The sequence below is a fragment of the Oncorhynchus nerka genome, linkage group LG9b, assembly GCF_034236695.1.
Source record: "Oncorhynchus nerka isolate Pitt River linkage group LG9b, Oner_Uvic_2.0, whole genome shotgun sequence".
NCBI classification, from domain to species: domain Eukaryota; kingdom Metazoa; phylum Chordata; class Actinopteri; order Salmoniformes; family Salmonidae; genus Oncorhynchus; species Oncorhynchus nerka.
The window spans coordinates 14,766,876-14,788,097 of record NC_088424.1 but is presented as its reverse complement, the minus strand read 5'-3'; the positions used below and the strand labels follow the sequence as shown (position 1 = coordinate 14,788,097).

Here is a 21,222-nt window from a genome sequence, read left to right as displayed (position 1 = left end):
TCAGTTGGAGCGCCCAGGGAGCATTGCCTTCAGAAGAAGAGAGAATGTAAACCAGGAACCCCCCCACCCCAAAGCAACAACAAAAATGTTTGACAACCCTCCCCTATTTTGGACCACACTTCCCCCACAGTACATTTTGATCTGTCCCTAAGTAATATCGACAAAATAAGCCAATTCTAATATGTATGCTGCTAAAACATGTTCATTTTAAAAATGTTCATGGTGACATTGCTTCAGCGCCCCCCAAAAAATATGAATGTGCTTGCTGGGAATACAATTTTTCTATTCCTCGTACTTTTTCTTCACGATTTGTCAAATATGTAGCCTACTCACTGTGGTCGTTGTTCAAAAAAATTCTTAGTAGCCTAGTCCTGTAACTGCAGGCTACAGATTGGTTCAAATGTAAAACCCTTTTTTCTCTTACACCTTAAGGATCTAACCCTTTTTAAAATTTTCCGCATACAATGACATACCCAAATCTAACTGCCTGTACCATTTGAAAGGAAACACTGAAGTTTGTGGAAATGTGTAGGAGAATATAACACACTCAATCTGTTAAGAGATAATACAAACATAAAAACATGCGTTTTCTATATTTTTTATTTTTATGATATTTGAAATGCATGAGAAAGGCCGTAATATAATATTGCAGTTTAGGCTCAATTTAGATGTTGGCCACTAGATGGCAGCAGTGTGTGTGCAAAGTTTCAGATTGATCCAGTAAAGCATTGCAATACTGCACAGTATTTTGTATTAAGTCTACCCAAATGTGCCAAATTGGTCAATTGATACATTTTCAAGTACATAACTATAGAGAACATACAAAAATGATATGATAATACAAAATTAAAGTTTACACACTCCCAGGAATGTCATACTGTACATGATGTATTATTAGCTTATACACATCTAGATGGCCGGGCGGGGAGGGTGTGGAGCCAGAGACAGCAGGGGTTCAAACTGTAGAACCCAGTTCCTACATTTGAATATAAAAATAGATTTTATCAAACAAACTATGCTACATTCTATCTCTTGGACCTTCAGGATGACAAATCAGAGCAAGATTATTGAATGCAAGTACATTATTTACCTTCAGAGGTGAATGCATCAAATCAGTTGTCGTGATAAAAGTTCTTGGTTGTTGTGCACTCTCCTCAAACAAGAGCATGGAGTTTTTTTATATGGGTAGACTATGTCCTGGAAAGTTTGTTGTTACTTACAATGTCATCCTAGTCACATTAGCGCATGTTAGCGCATGTTAGCATCAACCGTCCCGGTATAAGGACACCAATCCCATAGAGACATGAAGGTCAGTCAATCCGGAAAATGTCAAGAACTTTGAACGTTTCTTCAAGTCCAGTCGCAAAAACCATCAAGCGCTATAATGAAACTGGCTCTCATGAGGACCGCCACAGGACAGGAAAACCCAAATATTTTTGATTCCAACCGCCGTGCCTTTGTGAGACGCATAGTAGGTGAATGGATGATCTCTGCATGTGTGGTTCCCACCGTGAAGCATGGAGGAGGAGGTGTGATGGTGTGGGTGTGCTTTGCTGGTGACACTGTCAGTGATTTATTCTTGAATTCAAGGCACACCTAATCAGCATGGCTACCACAGCATTCTGCAGCGATACGCCATCCCATCTGGTTTGTGCTTAGTGGGACAATGCTCAACAGGACAATGACCAAAAACACATATCCAGGCTATTTAACCAAGAAGGAGATTGGTGGAGTGCTGCATCAGACCTGGCCTCCACATTCACCCGACCTCAATCCAATTGAGATATGTTTGTGATGAGTTGGACCGCAGAGTGAAGGAAAAGCAGCCAACAAGTGCTCAGCATATGTGAGAACTCCTTCAAGACTGTTGGAAAAGCATTTCAGGTGAAGCTGGGTCATATTTGAACATTTTGGGCTAGAGCAGTGGTCTCCAACCATTTATTTCATAAAGGCTACTTCATACAAAAAGCTACTCATGTACAGCCTGCATATTTCCTTATTGTGTAGTTCTAATTCGATCAATAGAAACAAAGAACAGCACCACATACATAATGTAATTGCGTTTTGGTTCTTAAAACCACACACTTTGAACAGAAAACATTCTACAGTAGTCTTGAGAATTTTGCCTTTTTAATTAAAGTAATGATGGACTATCGTTTCTCTTTGCTAATTTGAGCTGTTCTTGCCATAATATGGAATTGGTCTTTTACCAAATAGGGCTATATTCTGTATACCACCCCTACCTTGTCACAACACAACTGATTGGCTCAAACGAATTAAGAAGGGAAAAAAATCCACAAATTAACAGGCACACCTGTTAATTGAAATACATTCCAGGTGACCAACTCATTTAGCTGGTTGAGAGATGCCAAGAGTGTTCAAAGCTTCCATCAAGGCAAAGGGTGGCTACTTTGAAGAATCTCAAATATAAAATACATTTTTATTTGTCTAACACTTTTTAGGTTACTACATGATTCCATGTGTGTTTTTTCATAGTTTTGATGTCTTCACTATTATTCTACAATGTAGAAAATAGTAAAAAATCAAGAAAAGCCCTGGAATGAGTACGTGTGTCCAAACTTTTGACTGGTAATATATATAGGGCTTTGAACAAGAACTGTCAACTTGAAAATGCAAACTTGAGTTCACATCAAAATAATATTGCAAACGTATTATTAATTTATCATAGCGGGACACACTCACTCACTCACTCACTCTAATGACCCACAGCTCCTCTCTCCATGTCAGACGTCTGGTGTATCCTGCTATGGTCACCTTGATCATCTCAACCCTCACCTTTCCCCCTGGGTTTGGACAGTTCATGGCTGGACAGGTCAGAAGTTACACTTTTTTTTTTAAATATCTGTGTCTGGTATCTGTCAACCACAATGTGTATGATACATTTTTCAAAATATTAAACCAAGGATGCATTTCATTTGTCTAAAACACCTTCCTTCCTTGTCCCCTTCATAGTATCTGATATGAAGGATCAGTTCTGTGTTGTCTTCACCGATCCTATTCTGTTAGATCAGATAACGGAAGGAGACGAGGAAAGGAAACCATTTGAGACTATTACGATTGATACAGTATATCCCATGCCTAACAGTTCTGTCGCTCCTTGTCTCCTCAGCTGACGCAGCATGAGTCCCTGGTGGCGTTGTTGGACAACCGAACATGGTGTCGGCAGGGCGTTGCCGAGGAGTTTGACTACATCAGCCACTCCCACGCCTGGAAACACCCCCAGGTTAACGTCTTCATCACTCTCATCCTCTTCATCGTCATGAAGGTACGTGTTCATTGATTTGAGATCGAGAGAGTGGGTTTCTGTGTGAGCTTGGGATAGGTGAGGCTGATGTCGTTTGTTCTTAATCATTTTTATTGAACCTTTATTCATCCAGGTGAGTCAATTAAGAACACATTCTTATTTACAGTGATGGCCTGTCTCGGTGTGAATCTGTGACTGTGTTGATGTCAAATGTTCTGCCCCAGTGTGTCTGTTTTCAGTTTCCTCTATTACGTCTCTATCTTTATCTCTCCTCAGTTCTGGATGTCTGCAGTAGCTACCACCATGCCTGTGCCATGTGGGGCCTTCATGCCAGTTTTCCTCATTGGTAAGTCACTCGCTGTGTGTGCGAATTTGTGTATTTAGCCATACACACTAAAAACCTGTATGTACACTAACGCTTTATGTATGGGATGTGCAGGTGCGGCATTTGGACGTTTGGTAGGCGAGACCATGGCAATCATGTTCCCTGATGGCATCCATGCTGATGGCAGTGTCTATCCTATAGTGCCTGGCGGCTATGCTGTAGTGGGTGAGTACATCATTAAAACATTAAACATTAATGTTAAATCATTAAAACTAACCTGTTTTTTGCTTTCAAGGCCCCATTACAGCTCTAACGTGTTCACTTATGGCTGAATCCGAACCTGAGACGACTGAATTTAACCATAGGCCCCTCCATTTTGGCTCTCTCTGATGTGATTGAATCGGCAGGCGGTGCACGACTAGTTGCACGACTAGGCACCATTACGGCTCTTACATGTCCACTTATGCTTAAAACAAAACCTGATACTTCACCATAGGGTCTATCTTGGCTATTCTCTGATGTGATTGAAACTGCAGGCGGAACTCCACCAGTTGCACTAAAACCAACCCGTTTTTTCATCTTCAAGGCCTCATTACAGCTATTTTGTATCTACTTATGGGAGCCATCTTGGATCTTTCTGTTCTCTAACATGATTGAAAAATGCAGGAGGGTGTGATGCCGAAGCTATTTTCGTCAATTGTGCTACCTTATTGAATGTGACTGGTGAAAATATATTATGCTACGATAAAGCAGACAAGCAGATTAAGGATTTAAATAAAAAGTTAAATCATTTTCTGCTCTTCGTTGATCTGATAGATTATGTGGGCGGCAGGGTAGCCTAGTGGTTAGAGCGTTGGACTAATAACCGTAAGGTACAAGGCACAAGGTACAAATCTGTCATTCTGCCCCTGAACAGGCAGTTAACCCACTGTTCCTAGGCCGTCATTGAAAATACAAATTTTTCTTAACTGACTTGCCTAGTTAAATAAAGGTAAAATTTAAATAAAATAAAAAATAGATTAGTAGAATTTTTTAATTTATCCGTTATTTTACCAGGTAAGTTGACTGAGAACACGTTCTCATTTACAGCAACGACCTGGGGAATAGTTACAGGGGGTTGAATGAGCCAATTGTAAACTGGGGATTATTAGGTGACCGTGATGGTTTGAGGGCCAGATTGGGAATTTAGCCAGGACACCGGGGTTAACACCCCTACTCTTACAATAAGTGCCATGGGATCTTTAATGACCTCAGAGTCAGGACACCCGTTTAACGTCCCATCCGAAAGACGGCACCCTACACAGGGCGGTGTCCCCAATCACTGCCCTGGGGCATTGGGATATTTTTTAGACCCGAGGAAAGAGTGCCTCCTACTGGCCCTCCAACACCACTTCCAGCAGCATCTGGTGTCCCATCCAGGGACTGACCAGGACCAACATGTAAATGTAACTATTACAATCACATCACTAGCTTGAGCTTTCATTTGTTTTGTTGTCTAAAACAGTAAAGCTAACAAATAAACGTACAGTAGCATTGAGAACCTGTTCACCTATTGCTTATGAAACATGTATTTTTTTGTGGAGAGGTAATGAATGAAATGTGGACTCACCCACTACTGATCCTGTGCTAACAGCCTTTCTGTACTCTCTGTAGTTGTAAAAAAGAAAAACGTTACACCACTTTGGGCCAAGTCATATTCATCATCATCCATACTGTGTTTCCCTCCTCCCCCAGGTGCAGCGGCGTTGTCGGGGGCAGTGACTCACACGGTGTCGACAGCAGTCATCGTGTTTGAGCTGACGGGTCAGATCAGCCACATCCTGCCGGTGATGATAGCGGTGATCCTGGCCAACGCCGTTGCCCAGTCCCTCCAGCCCTCACTATACGACTCTATCATCAGGATCAAGAAACTACCCTATCTCCCTGAACTGGGCATGGGGCACCACGAGTAAGTCTGTCTGTCCATCTTTCCTTTGCTTTGTTCATGTCTCTATCTCCCTTGCTTTCTGTTACTCCCTTTTCTTTATTCTCTTATGTTTTCAACTGTCTTCTTGACTGATTCTCTCTTCTTAACATTATTTCTTGTCCTCTCTTCGTCTATCTCCTCTTTCATTCTTACCCCTTCTCCTGCTCTCTTCTCCTCCTCTCCTCCTTCAGGAAGTATAACATCCGTGTGGAGGACATCATGGTTAGAGACGTGCGTTACATCACTCTCTCCTCCTCCTACCGAGAGGTGCAGGAGGTCCTGATGACTGGACAGCTGAAAACACTGGCCCTGGTTGAGTCCACAGGTAAGGGTACGTGTGCAACTGCACATCTGTAGTCAGCTATGAATCCAAGATGCATCCTTCCTCCATGACACATGTCTCCCTCTCTACCGCTTTCCTTCTTCTCTCCCGTGTCTTTCACTTCTTCCAGCCTTTTGTTTTTGTGTCCTATTCCATCTATTCCGTACTCTGCTTATTACTCTCCCTTACTGTTCCCTCTTTCTCTTCTCTCCTTTCTCCCCTATTCCCTGCACCCCTTTTCTCTTCCTCTATCTCCTCTCCCTTATTCTCCTTTACTCTTTTCTCCCCTATTTTGTCACTTTCCCTATCTTCCTATCCCACTCTTCCCCTCTCTCCCTCCCTCTCTCTCTCTCTGTCCCTCAGACTCTATGATCCTGTTGGGTTCTATAGAGCGCTCCCAGCTCCAGTCACTCCTGTCCCTCCAGCTGGGTCCAACGCGCAGGCTCGACCACCTCCGGAGGCACGCCCAGGACAACGGCACACACACACACACACTGGGCGCGCACACACACCTGACCAGCCTGGACACCATGGACAGTCCCCCCAGCCCACCCTGCACACACACACACTCCTACACCTCCAACTCCTCCAATACCAGCGCACGCCATGGGGTTCGCTTCCTGGTGAGTGTAGCGGAGGTGAGTCGGACTCCCGCTCACGTGAGGAGGTAGCCCTGCGTGTGACTTAAAGTCATTGTTACCGTCGAGAGCGGGGGGTAGTTTGACTGAAGATTCTTATCCATACATAATGTATGGATGTGTATGTGGATGGACAGATATTGCTTACAGAAAACGTGTGAGTCAGGGTGTGTGTTAGGAAAGGTGTGTGTTAGGATAGGTGTGTGTGTATGTACAGTAAGTGTGTGGGGCTGGTTTGGTGTGTCTGGTAGGGGACGTCTGTGAAGTTTGACTTACAGTATGTGGGGCATCTTAAGTACTTCAGTATGCCTTCTGCTGTCTACAGTACCTCTAACCTGTGTGTGTGTGTGTGTGTGTGTGTGTGTGTGTGTGTGTGTGTGTGTGTGTGTGTGTGTGTGTGTGTGTGTGTGTGTGTGTGTGTGTGTGTGTGTGTGTATATATTGTGTGTCTCTATCTAGATCTCAACAGAGGAGTCCTCCTTCAGTGCAGCTGTGTCCAACTCTCAGCTGCCACTCAAATCTGCAATGAAAACTGTCCCTACTATTCACAACACAGAGACACCCAACAGTATACATACTCTCTCAATTAATAGAGACACGCCGACTCCCTCTCCTCTGTCAGGCTCTCAGCAGACCCTTTCCTGTGGTGACCCTGAGAGAGAGCTACTCGAGGTGAGTGTGAGTGTAAGTGTGTGTACGTGCATGTGTTTATGTTTTTGTGTGTATGCTTGTATCCTCATATGCCTCCTTCCTTTACGTCCAATCTTTAGTAACTTTAAGCCCCAGCTTTGCTGTCACATGACATTGCGCTGATGTTACGCCATTGCACCTCTCCTCCCTCTCCTTAGTAAGAGAAGCATAACAAGCGTTCTGCGTTGCAGTAACATTGCATTCATATTTACATCACCCACTATCCATCTCCTCTCTCCTTATCAGCTGGTAAGACCATTATAGAGTATAACGTTGCTGTAACGTTGTTTTTAGGTTGTGTTAACGTTGTGCTAACGTTGTGCTATGTTACTCCCTTCTCTCCCTGGCTTTAAGAGCCCGGCAGAGCCAGAGGCTCCTGAGAGCAGGGGGCCCAAACGAGTCAGGATCTCCATGGCGGCGGTAAGACTGCCGCCCGCATTAGAACCCGTTGCTAAGTAACCGTTGCCTAGCGACCTAGCATAGAGCAAGTGACCGACCATAATCGCTTTGGGTACTTCTACCAGCCCAAAATATACTGCGGCTTTGTAACACTTTGTAGAGAGAGAGAGAAATGAGAAGGAGAGAGGAAGGCACAATTGACCAAATCTGAGTTAAGTAATTTTAGTGATTCAGCTGATTATTTAGCCAACAAAAGCTAAATCAGCAGTGACTCACAAAGCCAGCCGAGTAACAGTGTAGCTGCAGGGGCAGAAACATGCACTTTTGATTGTGGTTATGTGTTAGTCTCATTGTTTGTGTTGTTAGTCTTTTGCGCTCATATGTATGGTATGGATTCATTGTATATTTGTGTTTGTGTGTATGTGGGTGTAACCACTGTCTCTCTTTGTTTTCAGGAGTCCCCTGAAGTAGAGGATGACATGACCACAAACGAAGTAAGACTGAACTCTCTCATTGGTAAACTGGCGTGTCAGTCAAAAGCTAAATGAAAATGCAGTGACTGATGTGAGAGCTTTATAGATGTTCTTTTATTGGCTGAGTTTTGAATCCACTCCCACAGATAGCAGAGTGGGAGGAGCAACAGCTGGACGAGCCAGTGGATTTCAACAACTGCAAGATAGACCCCGCCCCTTTTCAGCTTGTGGAGCGGACATCTCTGCATAAGGTGTGTCGTCATCAGTTCAACTGTCACTCAATCTACCGATCTCTTACCGGTCTACATAGTAACCCAACTGATACGTCTTAGTTGTGAAGGTTTTTCTTGTGATACTTGTTGTCGTTGTTTCACTGCCAAGGCAGACATGAGCAGAGCATCTGCTAAATGACTCAAATCTAGAAATGTAACCAGGCTACAGGTGTCCGACAAAGGCTGAGTTCCATCCCTAAAAAAATGGTTCTCTTCCCTCTGCCCTTGATGACCCCTTTGATTGATGGGGTTGGTGACCAGAGATATGATAACACACAGCTCCACTAGTCAGGAGCCTTTTATTACAAATAGAAGTCTCTGCACTAAACCATGGCATTTTTCTAATAGACAATTTGTTCTCAATTATGTTTTACCCTTTCTCTCTCATACCCTCTCTCCCTTCCCTCTCTCTCTCTCTCTCTCTCTCTCTCTCCACCCCTCTCTCTCTCCATCCCCCTCTCTCTCTCCATCCCCCTCTCTCACTCTCTCTATCCCCCTCTCTCTCTCTCCATCCCCCCTCTCTCATCCCCTCTCTCTCTCTCTCCACCCCCTCTCTCTATCCCCCTCTCTCTCTCTCTATCCCCCTCTCTCTCTCTCCACCCCTCTCTCTCTCCATCCCCCTCTCTCTCTCTCTCTCTCTCTCTCTCTCTCTCCATCCCCCTCTCTCTCCCTCTCTCTCACTCCATCCCCTCTCTCTCTCTCTCTCCATCCCCCCCTCTCTCACTCCATCCCCTCTCTCTCTCTCTCTCTCTCTCTCTCCAGACTCACACCATCTTCTCCCTGCTGGGACTGGACCATGCCTATGTGACCAGTACAGGGCGGCTGGTGGGCGTGGTCTCCCTCAGGGAGGTGGGTGTTCCCGTGCATTAGAAGAACCCTTATGTCACGGTCATGTAGTTAGTGTGTAGTTATTTGTATTTTCAACACGGATGTCATCATACTATGTTTGATTTGAGTGCACTTCACCTCAAAATCACTGCAAACACATGATATGACATCACAGGAACACGTCCTCTTTACCTTTTGGCTGTGGTTGTTTGAATATTGTCACCACCTCAGATCAGTCATAAGGACAATGTTGTGCTTCATGAATCAGAAGCAATCAAGGCTAATCAATCTGCTCTTTACAAAAGTTGATGCAGATTAACAACCCAGTGCGCTTGGAGATGGAATCAAAAGCATAATATGAATCACTACTCCGTGTAATCCAAAATCACATCATAATGTTCAATTCTATATCTCTGTCTCTCTCTCTCTCCAATCTTCTTTCTATCCTCTCCCCCGTTTCTTTCCATCCTCTCTCCCATTTCTTTCCATCCTCTCCCCCGTTTATTTCTATCCTCTCCCCCGTTTCTTTCCATCCTCTCTCCCGTTTCTTTCCATCCTCTCTCCCGTTTCTTTCCATCCTCTCCCCGTTTCTTTCCATCCCTCTCCCCGTTTCTTTCCATCCTCTCCCCGTTTCTTTCCATTTCCATCCTCTCTCCCGTTTCTTTCCATCCCCGTTTCTTTCCTCTCTCCCCGTTTCTTTCCATCCTCTCCCCGTTTCTTTCCATCCCTCCCCGTTTCTTTCCATCCTCTCCCCGTTTCTTTCCATTTTCCATCCTTTCCATCCTCCCGTTTCTTTCCATTCTCTCCCCGTTTCTTTCCATCCTCTTCCGTTTCTTTCCATCGTTTCTTTCCTCCCGTTTCTTTCCATCCTCTCCATCCTCTCTTCTTTCCATCCTCTCCCCGTTTCTTTCCATCCTCTCCCCTTTCCATCCTTTCTTTCCATCCTCTTTCTCCCGTTTCTTTCCATTCTCTCCCCGTTTCTTTCCATCCTCTCTCCCGTTTCTTTCCATCCTCTCCCCGTTTCTTTCCATCCCGTTTCTTTCCATCCTCTTTTCTTTCCATTCTCTCCCCGTTTCTTTCCATCCTCTCTCCCGTTTCTTTCCATCCTCTCCCCCGTTTCTTTCCATCCTCTCTCCCGTTTCTTTCCATCCTCTCCCCCGTTTCTTTCCATCCTCTCTCCCGTTTCTTTCCATCCTCTCCCCCGTTTCTTTCCATCCTCTCTCCCGTTTCTTTCCATCCATCCTCTCCCCGTTTCTTTCCATCCTCTCCCCGTTTCTTTCCCCTTTCTTTCCATCCTCTCCCCGTTTCTTTCCATTTCCATCCTCTCCCCGTTTCTTTCCATCCTCTCTCCCGTTTCTTTCCATCTCTCCCCGTTTCTTTCCATCCTCTCTCTCCCCGTTTCTTTCCATCCTCTCCCCGTTTCTTTCCATCCTCTCCCCGTTTCTTTCCATTTCCATCCTCTCCCCGTTTCTTTCCATCCGTTTCTTTCCATCCTCTCCCCGTTTCTTTCCATCCCCCTTTCTTTCCATCCTCTCCCCGTTTCTTTCCATCTCTCCCGTTTCTTTCCATCCTCTCCCCGTTTCTTTCCATCCTCTCCCGTTTCTTTCCATCCTCTCCCCGTTTCTTTCTTTCCATTCTCCTCCTCTCCCGTTTCTTTCCATTTCCCCGTTTCTTTCCATCCTCTCTCCCGTTTCTTTCCATCCTCTCCCCCATTTCTTTCCATCCTCTCTCCCGTTTCTTTCCATCCTCTCCCCCGTTTCTTTCCATCCTTGCTCCCTATTTGATTCCTTTCCCTCTCCCTCCAATCTCTCTACCTCTCCTCTCTCTGTCTAACCTCTAGCTGCGTAAGGCCATAGAGGGTTCAGTGACGGTGACAGGGGTGAAAGTTCGCCCCCCTCTGGCCAGTTTCCGTGACAGCGGCAACACTACCAGCGTTTCCGAGGTGACAGAGCTGCACAAGCTTTGGAACCGCCACAGAGGCCTCTCGTTACCACGGGAACCCACCCCGCCCGACATGGAGGACCAATTGGACGTTATGGATGAGGAGACCCCTGTCCACTTCATACAGGACCAATCAGATATGGAGTTTGAAACCATCCCCACTGACAATATGGACCCGCCATCGGAATTGGTTCTTCAGGAAAGCCTCTCAATAACAGAGGACCAAACAGAAGAGTTTATCTTAGAGTGCAGCCCTTCCCACACTGACGAATCAGAGCTGGCCTGTGATTTTGACCCCTCCCACCTCCCTGAGACTGACCAATTGGAGCCGGCGAAAGAACATGGAACCCCACCACATGGAACCACACCCCAGAACATAGAGAAAATGGACCAATCAGAACTGCAGTGTAAGCGAAGTCCCAACCGCACTGAGGACCAATCGGAATGACAGAAGGGGCGAGGGACAGTTAGGAGTTGCTTCGTGGTTCGTTGAGGTTTCTACAACCTTAGAGGTCACGTTCACCTGAATCTGTCTGTGTCCACAATGTATTGTGTGCGCGTGTGTTGGTGTAAATGAGCTCGTATTCCTGTGTGAGTGATAGAGTAACTGAGTGAATGTGACAACATGGTTCTGTGTTTAACAAAGTGTTTTGGGGTGTGTGTGTGTGTGTGTGTGCGTGCTGGTGCGCGTGCGTGTGTGTGAGACTTGGTGGAACCTTGCCCATGCACCCATCTGGTGCTGACACTTCTATTCTCAGTTTGATTATCAGAGCCAAACTACATTTCCCCCCCTAAATATAGCTACAAATAACACAGAGAGAGAGAGAGAGCAGATCAGAGGGATAAAGGAAAGGAGAGAGAGGGAAGAGAAGGGAGGGTCTCACTTTAGATTAAGTGGCCTATAAAATCTACGTATTTACACAGCTACATTCTAAAGGACATTCTGTAATTACAGTATAAGTAAATGCATGTACAGTCATATCTGAAATGGGATATTAAGAGAAAGACAACAAGTTACTACCCAAAGGCAGCTGAGAAAAGGCCAACACGTTGACATTGCTCAGTCATAAAATGGCATCCCACAGGGTTAAGAGCATTTGTGAAGCACATTGTAATTAACATGCATTTAACTCAAAGTACATATAGCCTTGTCTGGCATTAAGGTAGGAGGGCGGACGGACGTTAGAGAGTTTCTTGTCTTGTAACAGGGTGTTTTGGTCACAGTGTCATTTTGTATCTTACATTTCTTGAGATAGGATGTTATGTGAATATCGTATCCTATCTACTGTACCGTGTTCCGCATGTTTCTGGAATGATGTGAGTGTTTGCACAGGAAAAGTTGGTTATGTGGAGAGAGAGACGACATCAGTTGTTGTGAGCACACATATGCACATGGGCCAATAGTACACGCACAAGGGCTCGATTCAATCCGTGGCGCCGAAGATCCGCGTTGCCGTGCGATTGACATTTTGAAGGCAATGTTCCCGCACTAGCGGACACTACTACAGGTTCACGGTAAGTGCTGCACATGTCGCCTCAATCGGAAATGACAATGACATTTCAATTGTGCTGTGGATCTTCTGTAACACAGATTGAATCGAGCACGAAGTAAATTAACACATTCATAAATCTACACATAGAAAATAATATCCCAGAAAATACACACCACACACACACACATTGAAAATGATTAACACAGCCTGCCTGGCCTTGAAACCAGTTTAGAAATACGTACTACCAGCTTAGAAGCACAGTTATAAGTCTCCAAGTGTACTGGTGAGCAATAGAAGCCTCTATAAAGGACTGAAACAACTGTTGTAGAGAGAGTGTGTGACTGTTCTCCACAGTCTCATTATAAAATGAGTTCATCAAACAGATGTTATGTAATTTGTCTCTTCAATCATTTCTCTTAGCTCCGTTGACAGATTTGAGCCATTATATATATATATATATTTCAATTGTATGTAAAAACCCTGCCATAACTACAATTTAACGGTTAATTTTCTTCTGTAAAAAAAAGTCAGTTGCGCAAACCATTTATTGTCGTCTTACTTTTGTATGCACATAGAATGTGAAGTAGTGCTCGCCATACAAGATATAATGTAAACTGAGTCTAATGTATAGAGTGTATAAGGTAATTAACAGCGCTAGTTAAGCAATAAGTCTGTAGTTTCTCCCTTTATATAGCCCCGGCCTGTATATGGTTTGTACATATGAAAATACATTATGACGGAAATCTACGCATTGTACATAGGAGAATATGCATTTGAGATCAACAGCCATTGTTATTTTTCAGAAAACATACTAATTGTTTTTTGTACATTAAATTTCAACAAAACTTTGAGATGTAAATCTGTTTTTCAAAACTCTTTTATTCTCTCTGTGTGTGTGTGTGTGTGGGGGGGGGGGTATTTTCCTTCTTGTCTCATATCAGAGATGGGTCAAATGATCAAATGGTGAAAATCTCTTCTTTTTTTTTTTAAATCATGTTTTATTCATCCAGGACAAACCCCATTACTTGACTTCACATCATGGTCCTGGGAAAACACGACAATAACAATCCATAGAAAACCAGTGAAATAACAACATAAAACCTCTCCGTTTGAACAACACAGTATTCGGGAATCGAGTTTCAACTCTCAAATACAGCGTAACATCAGCAAAGAAGTGGCAAGGAAGTGAAAAAGAAGAGAAAGAGAAAAGAAACAGGGTGCAGAGGAAGCAGGGAGAGACAAGCCGAGAAAAGGAAGGAAGGAAGAATTGGAGGAAAGAAAGAGAAACAGGAGGAAGGAAGGAAAGGAAGGATGGAAGATGAATAAAGGCTAGCCATCACTAAGTTACATATCTAAGAGTCGACAGACTATCCAAGGGGAACACCTACGAGATGAAAAAACACAACATCCACAACATCCAATGCTCCCTCTTTTCTCCTCCTCCAACCTCCTTCTCCACCTCCTACTCTTCCTCATCGAATGAAGCCACTCCCGACGAGCCTCTGTCGGAGAAGAAGCTTCTCTGGCTCTGGCAGGAGTGCCACTCTCTACCTTCCTGAAACACACTCCCTTCTCCGTCTTCCTCTTCCGCTTCCTCCTCTCCAAGAGACTCAGAGTGAGAGGTTGAATAGCAGGAGTCAAACCTACTGCTTCTGATCCTCGGCCTCCAGTCAGGCTTGTGGACGATACAGACACCCCCACCGGTCTCTAGCTGTGGTACAGGCTGATCATCGCCATCCACTAGTTCCCCCTCTCTGGGGAATGGGCTAGCCCGGTCACTCTCTAGAATAGGCTGGTCATTTTGCTGTGGAGATGGGTCATTCTTAGATGTGGGCCTATCACAGTGCAGGCTGTTGCTGCTGGAGCCAACGGGAATGGTTGAGCTGATAGAGGGTGGAACTTTAATGCTGCCAATCTCAGCCTGGAATGACACTCGGGGCTCGTGATTGGACGTTGCGGTGTCTGAGGGAGGAGCAAAGAGTCAGAACACCTGGAGATGGATGAGAAGAGAGAGATGGAGGGATGAGAAGAGGACGAGTGAGGGACAGGGAAGGAAAGAAAGAAGAGAGTGAGGGATATTGGGGCATAACACCGAGTGTAGGGGCTCTATTCAATCTGTAAAACTGATGCGTTACAGATCCTGCAATAGAAATGTAAAGGTCATTTCCGATTAAGCCGGCATATACAGTGTTTACCGTGAACACAGTCTCCACTAAAGCAGGAACACTGCCTTTAAATTTCAATCGCGCTGTAACGCTGAATTTCCACGATGCGGATTGAATAGAGCCCGGAGCTGGAAATGATGATCGAAACACACATGATGAGAGGCATGACATAGATATTGGGTGTACTTCTGCGCAAAGTGGGTGTATGTGATTACCTGAGCGGGTAGAGAGTGTGAGTGTGTTTCTGTTGTTCTGGAGAAACTCTTTGTCAGCTTCCTCCTCATCATCATCATCATCCACAGAAGCCCAGGCTTTCAGCTTTGCCTCAGCGATAGCAAACTGCTCTGCCACTCCTGGAAATGGACACACAAACAAATAGGACAAATATAAACACACACAGGCTAAAAACAGGACTGTTTATTTTCACCCAAAAACCTTACAGCACACATCAAGCACGGGAGAAAGTGGGACACAGACAGACAGAGTTGTCTCCGAAATCATTAGAAAGTGAACAGGGGAGAGGCTGTATCACCATGGGGACACTAGGGGACAGTGAAGTGACAGTTGGAAGAGAGTCTAATTGGCTACCATCTGTTAGGCTCTCATAGGACAGGCCGTCATCGCTTAGGTGACACAGGAGGAGCACCGATCTGAGCTGTGACATATGCAGGGGTTAGAGAGGAGCTGTGGGACAGGTGTAAGGATGACGGGGGGGGGTGTGCGTACGTACGAACGTACGCACACAAACACATGGTGGTGGTCCACTTTACTTTTGATCCAATTGACCCACAAATCGTCAGCGTGGACGTCATATGCTCATGACTGAAATCCACAGAGTAAAGTACTGTACAGAGGACACATTCCTGATACGATCCTATCTGAGACATTGGTTATTAAACATCATTGACTGCAGATTTAGTTGGATAATAGAAACGGGTGTATACATCCTCTTGAAAAATAAACTCAAAGAGATAAGCTGAGATAAGATGCATTCAAATATATTAAAAGAGGACAACATTAAATTGCTATAAATTGGTGTGTATCAGCGGCTCTACTTTACTGGCTAATTTGGTGGAGGGACACACACCTGCAGCGAAGCGCGCCTCCTGTTCCCCCTCAGTGAGGTGGCAGTAGGAGTTGAAGTGTGTGTGGAGGGGGACCGTGGGGGAGTCTGTGGGTTTGGGCCAACCCTTCCACTCTATGAGGTGGGCGACCCTGCCACCCTGCAGGGACGTGGGCTTGGTCACATGGTCCTTCATCGCCTGGGATATGCCTGGAGAGAGAGAAGTATGAGGCCTGGGTTAAAGAGTGTGTGACCTCTAAAAATGCTGGGTCCTGGGTCCTTCAATCTGTAGTGCTGAAGATCAGCACTATAGCGCCATTGAAATGTCAAGTTCATTTCCGATTGTGCCGACATATACAGCCTTTACCGCGAATGCAGTCTCCGTGAACGCGGGAACATTGCCTTTAAATGTATATTGTGCTCCAGTGCAGGTCTTCAGCGCTATGGGTTGAATCGTTGCGCAGGATTTGTATGTGTGAGATGAAAGTGAATTAGTGTGTGTGTGTCTGTCTTTCTGTCCCTTACCATTTAAAGAGGATCTGGCCAGAGCAGCAATCTCCTGGATGCTGACTGCCTTTCTCATGTCTGAAGATTTTCTTGACTTGGGGATCATTTCAGCTTCCTGAAATTTTAACTGGAAAAAAAAGCAGTCATGCTCAGTATGTCACGTACACCACAGCACTTAAAGTGTTTTCTATAGTAATGTTGTAGGCCAGGGATGGACAAGTTTGATAGGGGTGGGGGGCCACAAAACATCTGAACTGATCGTGGTGGGAGGCAGGGGCTCGTGATCCTGCGTACCCACCTACATCCATGCCCCCACCTTGTGAGCAAAACATTTTTAAATTTTATAACTAATTTCATGCAAATGTACTTATTTTACCATGGGGCGGAGATATTTTTCAGTTTTACAGCTTATTTCCTGCAAATCTATACATTTTGCCATTTGTCTTTGGAAGATTTTGAAATGTTATAACTAATTTCATACAATTGTACACATTTTGCCATATGGGGCGGAGAGAAATGTTAGCAGGTTTTAATAGGATATCAGAGTGAGAATGACTAACAAAAAACTCGACCACCTTTACTCCACACACAGAGATGCATACAAAGCTCTCCCCCGCCCTCCATTCGGCAAATCTGACCATAATTCTATCCTCCTGATTCCTGCTTGCAAGCAAAAACTAAAGCAGGAAGTACCAGTGAGTCGCTCAATACGGAAGTGGTCAGATGACGCGGATGCTACACTACAGGACTGTTTTGCTTGCACAGACTGGAATATGTTCCGGGATTCATCCAATGGCATTGAGGAGTATACCACGACAGTCATCGGCTTCATCAATAAGTGCATCGACGACGTCGTCCCCACAGTGACCGTACGTACATTTCCCAACCAGAAGCCATGGATTAAAGGAAACATCCGCATCGAGGCTAGAGCTGCCGCTTTCAAGGAGCGGGACACTAATCCGGACGCATACAAGAAATCCCACTTTGCCCTCAGGACAACAACCTCTCACTCAATGTAAGCAAGACAAAGGAGCAGATTATGGACCACAGGAAAAGGTGGGCCACACACGCCCCCATTAACATCAATGGGACTGTAGTAGAGTGGGTCGAGAGTTTCAAGCTCATTGGTGTCCACATCACCAACGATCTATCACTATATATCAAACATACCAAGACAGTCGTGAAGAGGTTACAACAAAACCTTTTCCCCCTCAAGAGACTAAAAAGATTTGGCATGGTTCCCCAGATCCTCAAAAAGTTATACAGCTGCCCCATAAAGAGCATCCTGACTGGTTTCCTGGAATGGCAACTGCTCTGCACTACAAAGGGTAGTGCGAATGGCCCGGTACATCACTGAGGCCAAGCCTCCTGCAATCCAGGACCTATACAATAGGCGGTGTCAGAGGAAAGACCATAAAATTGTCAGAGACTCCAGTCACCCAAGTCATAGACTGTTTTCTCTGCTACCGCACAGCAAGCAGTACCGGAGCATCCAGTCTAAGACCAAAAGACTCCTAAGCAGCTTTTACCCACAAGCCATAAGACTGTTGAACAATTAATCAAATGGCCACCGGACTATTTACATTGACCCCACCACGCCCCATTTGTTTTGTACACTGGTGCTACTCGCTGTTTATTATCTATGCATAGTCACTTCACCCCTACCTACATGTACAAATTACCTCTAACCTGTATCCCCGCACACTGACTCAGTACTGGTACCCATATATAGCCTATTTATTGTTATGTTATTGTGTTACTTTTTATTCTGTTATGCTTTGGTATTTTTTGGTAAATATTTTCTTAACTCTTCTTGAACTGCACTGTTGGTTAAGGGCTTGTAAGTAAGCATTTCACTGTAAGGTCTACACTTGTAAGTAAGCATTTCACGGTAAGGTCTACACTTGTAAGTAAACATGTCACTGTAAGGTCTACACTTGTAAGTAAGCATTTCACGGTAAGGTCTACACTTGAAAGTAAGCATTTCACGGTAAGGTCTACACTTGTAAGCATTTCACCGTAAGGTCTACACTTGAAAGTAAGCATTTCACGGTAAGGTCTACACTTGTAAGTAAGCATTTCAAGGTAAGTTCTACAGTTGCTGTATTCGGCGCACGAGACAAATAAAGCTGAAATGTATCCATGAGCCTACAAAAGGTTGGACACGAGGCAGACAGTTGTCCATCCCTGTTGCAGGTTCATGGACTCAAATGTTGCTCAGAGACCAGTAAGATATCATGACATCGATTATTCAATTATGTATTTTATGAAGCTGCGCACAATGGCGCATCACGTGCGTGAGAACGGCGAAAAGACCAGAGACAATCCTGTGTAAGTTTCAGCACGTGGACAGCAACCGCTCCTCAGAGCGTATGATGGCGCAGGAGTTCCATGACTTTGCACTAACCATTTAAAACAGTTCAAATATATTTACATATTGCCTCTATGATAGTGTATTTTACAAGCAAGCAGTAGGCTACGCACGTTGTTGCATGTTGTAAGAAAGTAGGGTCCATCATAATTTCTAGGTCAACTAACAGTAACACATATGAAAAAGCGCTGCCTTTTTCCATGAAGGAACCATGGAATCGTTGGTACGAAGTCTGCAAAGGACAACTCCACCCTACCTCCTCTCGTTGTCGCCCCCCTCTTTCTCCTCCACGAAAAGTCAACCACATATTGTACACGAAGAGACGCCGTATCACCGCGGAACAAGACAACGCATTAATCAACCCCACAGCTTGTCTCTGCGAGTTTTAACGCTGCTAATGACTATACTGCCGCGACAGATGCCAAAGAAACGGTAAGCCGGTGAAACCATTTGGCTCAAACGGTTAAACTTGAGGGAGTCCAAGAGACCTGACAAACATATGGCCCGGGGCAAGCTCAATAGTCTACAGCTGTGTAAGCAGCTCGAACCCCCGATCTGCTCAACCTGCTGTGAAAGGCTACGATCCCCATTAAAATAGAGATGCACGTGTGCGTCTGGAGTCAGGGGGTCAGCGATTTTAGCCTCCTTTATTTATACTTCAATAACAAAGTTGTTATTTGGTGCACAGTCCAATACAAAACAGAGGGCTCTGGTCTACACACGTTTATCATTCTTTGGCCCTCTAGCTCTAGGTGCAACAGGTTGAAAATGAGACAAGGTCACCGACAATGATGGCGAGCTTTATTGGCCTTGGGGGACAAAGAAGACTTTAGGAATTGGCCGGAAATCAGTCGGCCCTAAACTAGGCTACACGTGGTTGACATGACCACGCTAATGCCAGACATTCCTAAGCAGATTTGCGCTTAAACAGCTAACAGGAAAGCTGCCACTTTTGAGATCATGGCACGCACAGATGCGCTGTATAATGACACCCATGCTGACAATATGTGGGTCAAATACAACGTGGACCAAGACCACCATGACCATGTTTATGTTTTTGAATATCTCTCTCTCTCTGCCTATGTGTGTGTGTGTGTGTGTGTGTGTTGTTTGGTTTTACTATCCTTGTGGGGACCAGAAGTCCTCACAAGAATGGTAAAACAAGGACAATTACGACAAGTGGGGACATTTCGCAGGTCCTCACAAGGAGAAGGGCTATTATAGGCTAAAGTGTTAGATTTAGGGCTAGAATTAAGGTTATGGTTAGGGGTTAAGGTTATGGTTAGGGGTTAAGAGTTAAGGTTAAAATTAAGAAATGGAGCATTCAAACAAATAACCTAATAGAAAAACATGCATGACTGTCCTTGTTGATAGGCAACAGCACCACTCTGTAAAGGGGATTACATGTATTCTTGGATAAACATGAGCCTAGCCATATGTTCGACTTGGCATAGTGTAAGCAGCAAGGAAAGATGGTGATATGCGAGCTCCCACGCGCCTATTCAGCACCCACGCGTCTTTTCAGTACAGGGACAGATCAATGTAGGCTAATTCCATCCATGCTATTGTTTCCTTGGGTTCGATCGTGCTAAAGACTGTATTGCTTTATTTAACCAAGCAGGACAATCATTGAGAACACATTTACAATAACGACCTATTGTAGGGTAGGCCTAGAACCCAAATGTCTATAGCTCAATAGGTAATATGTCATGTATTCTGTTGTGTTTGGAAACCATACTAGAAAACACGGACGTTATAGTGCTATTACAATAATCCCATAGTATGGAATAGGGGATAGATAGGCTATATAGGACCTATGGACTACTTTTATTTTTGACACCTCGTGGTGTTTAATCTACCGTAGGCCTACCATAGAAATGGATCAATAAGCATGCCGTCTCTGAGTAGAATTGATTTAACAAAGAACGAGGCCGACAGCGGACATCATACTGTGATTGATGGCACGGTAATTGCCAGGAGAAATAAATAACGCCGGTGCCGGTGTTGGTGTACACCGTGTGGCTCGAGCAGAGGATGCGGCATGTCTCCAAGCAACGGGAAACAACATCTGCATATCAATGACCCTGACTCGGGAGAGGGCTTAGTAACGGGCTCCGGCTAACGTTACAGAGACTGCCGCATTGTCATAAAAAAAAGCCAATTAAAAGGGATAGCAAGCATGTCGATCGGTAAACAAGATATGGGACTTTACTTAGGGAATAAAGGCATGCAAATAAATGTCGGTCACACACATTAGCACCTACCTGTAAACCGAATAGAGGTTGCGGCACTGTCGAGCGTCGCACATGATCACAATGAGCTTGTCTCAAATCCCATTAACAGATGCTAACATGGTGCCCCGTGTTGTTATTCCCCACGGTTTTTAAACGATTTCTCTTGTAGCCTAGCACAAAAAGCCCGTCTTTCACACCACAAGCCTCAGGTTGTCGCCCCGCGATATGGGCTGCTACAGCCTACCTATATGCGCTCTGTCCAAATTGTTGG

The 21,222-nt window shown here is 44.8% G+C and overlaps 2 protein-coding genes across 3 annotated transcripts in view; one reads left to right on the top strand and one right to left on the bottom strand.

Moving 5' to 3' along the window:
- The window catches only part of LOC115114330 (chloride channel protein 2-like), a 66,029-nt gene extending 52,584 nt beyond the window's left edge, over positions 1-13,445 (top strand). The window contains exons 12-24 of the mRNA XM_065013366.1: positions 2,731-2,833; positions 3,131-3,286; positions 3,542-3,611; positions 3,705-3,815; positions 5,325-5,538; positions 5,748-5,887; positions 6,242-6,516; positions 6,975-7,187; positions 7,560-7,625; positions 8,060-8,098; positions 8,224-8,328; positions 9,112-9,198; positions 11,018-13,445. Coding sequence (XP_064869438.1) covers positions 2,731-2,833; positions 3,131-3,286; positions 3,542-3,611; positions 3,705-3,815; positions 5,325-5,538; positions 5,748-5,887; positions 6,242-6,516; positions 6,975-7,187; positions 7,560-7,625; positions 8,060-8,098; positions 8,224-8,328; positions 9,112-9,198; positions 11,018-11,566 — 2,128 coding nt within the window. The 3' untranslated portion in view covers positions 11,567-13,445. The remainder of the gene's footprint in view (positions 1-2,730; positions 2,834-3,130; positions 3,287-3,541; positions 3,612-3,704; positions 3,816-5,324; positions 5,539-5,747; positions 5,888-6,241; positions 6,517-6,974; positions 7,188-7,559; positions 7,626-8,059; positions 8,099-8,223; positions 8,329-9,111; positions 9,199-11,017) is intronic.
- A 66-nt stretch (positions 13,446-13,511) lies between these two features.
- LOC115114328 (protein FAM131A-like) lies at positions 13,512-21,222 on the bottom strand. Of its 2 annotated transcripts, none has more exons than XM_029642473.2 (5): positions 20,982-21,222; positions 16,365-16,473; positions 15,864-16,049; positions 14,992-15,129; positions 13,512-14,573 (listed from the first exon to the last, which is right to left on the bottom strand). In XM_029642473.2, exons 2-5 carry the CDS (start codon positions 16,450-16,452, stop codon positions 14,074-14,076), a joined length of 912 nt encoding a protein of 303 aa, XP_029498333.1. In that variant the 5' UTR covers positions 16,453-16,473; positions 20,982-21,222; the 3' UTR covers positions 13,512-14,073. The 2 variants fall into 2 exon arrangements, with proteins under 2 accessions (XP_029498333.1, XP_029498332.1); XM_029642472.2 differs by lacking the exon at positions 20,982-21,222 and adding an exon at positions 18,974-19,100.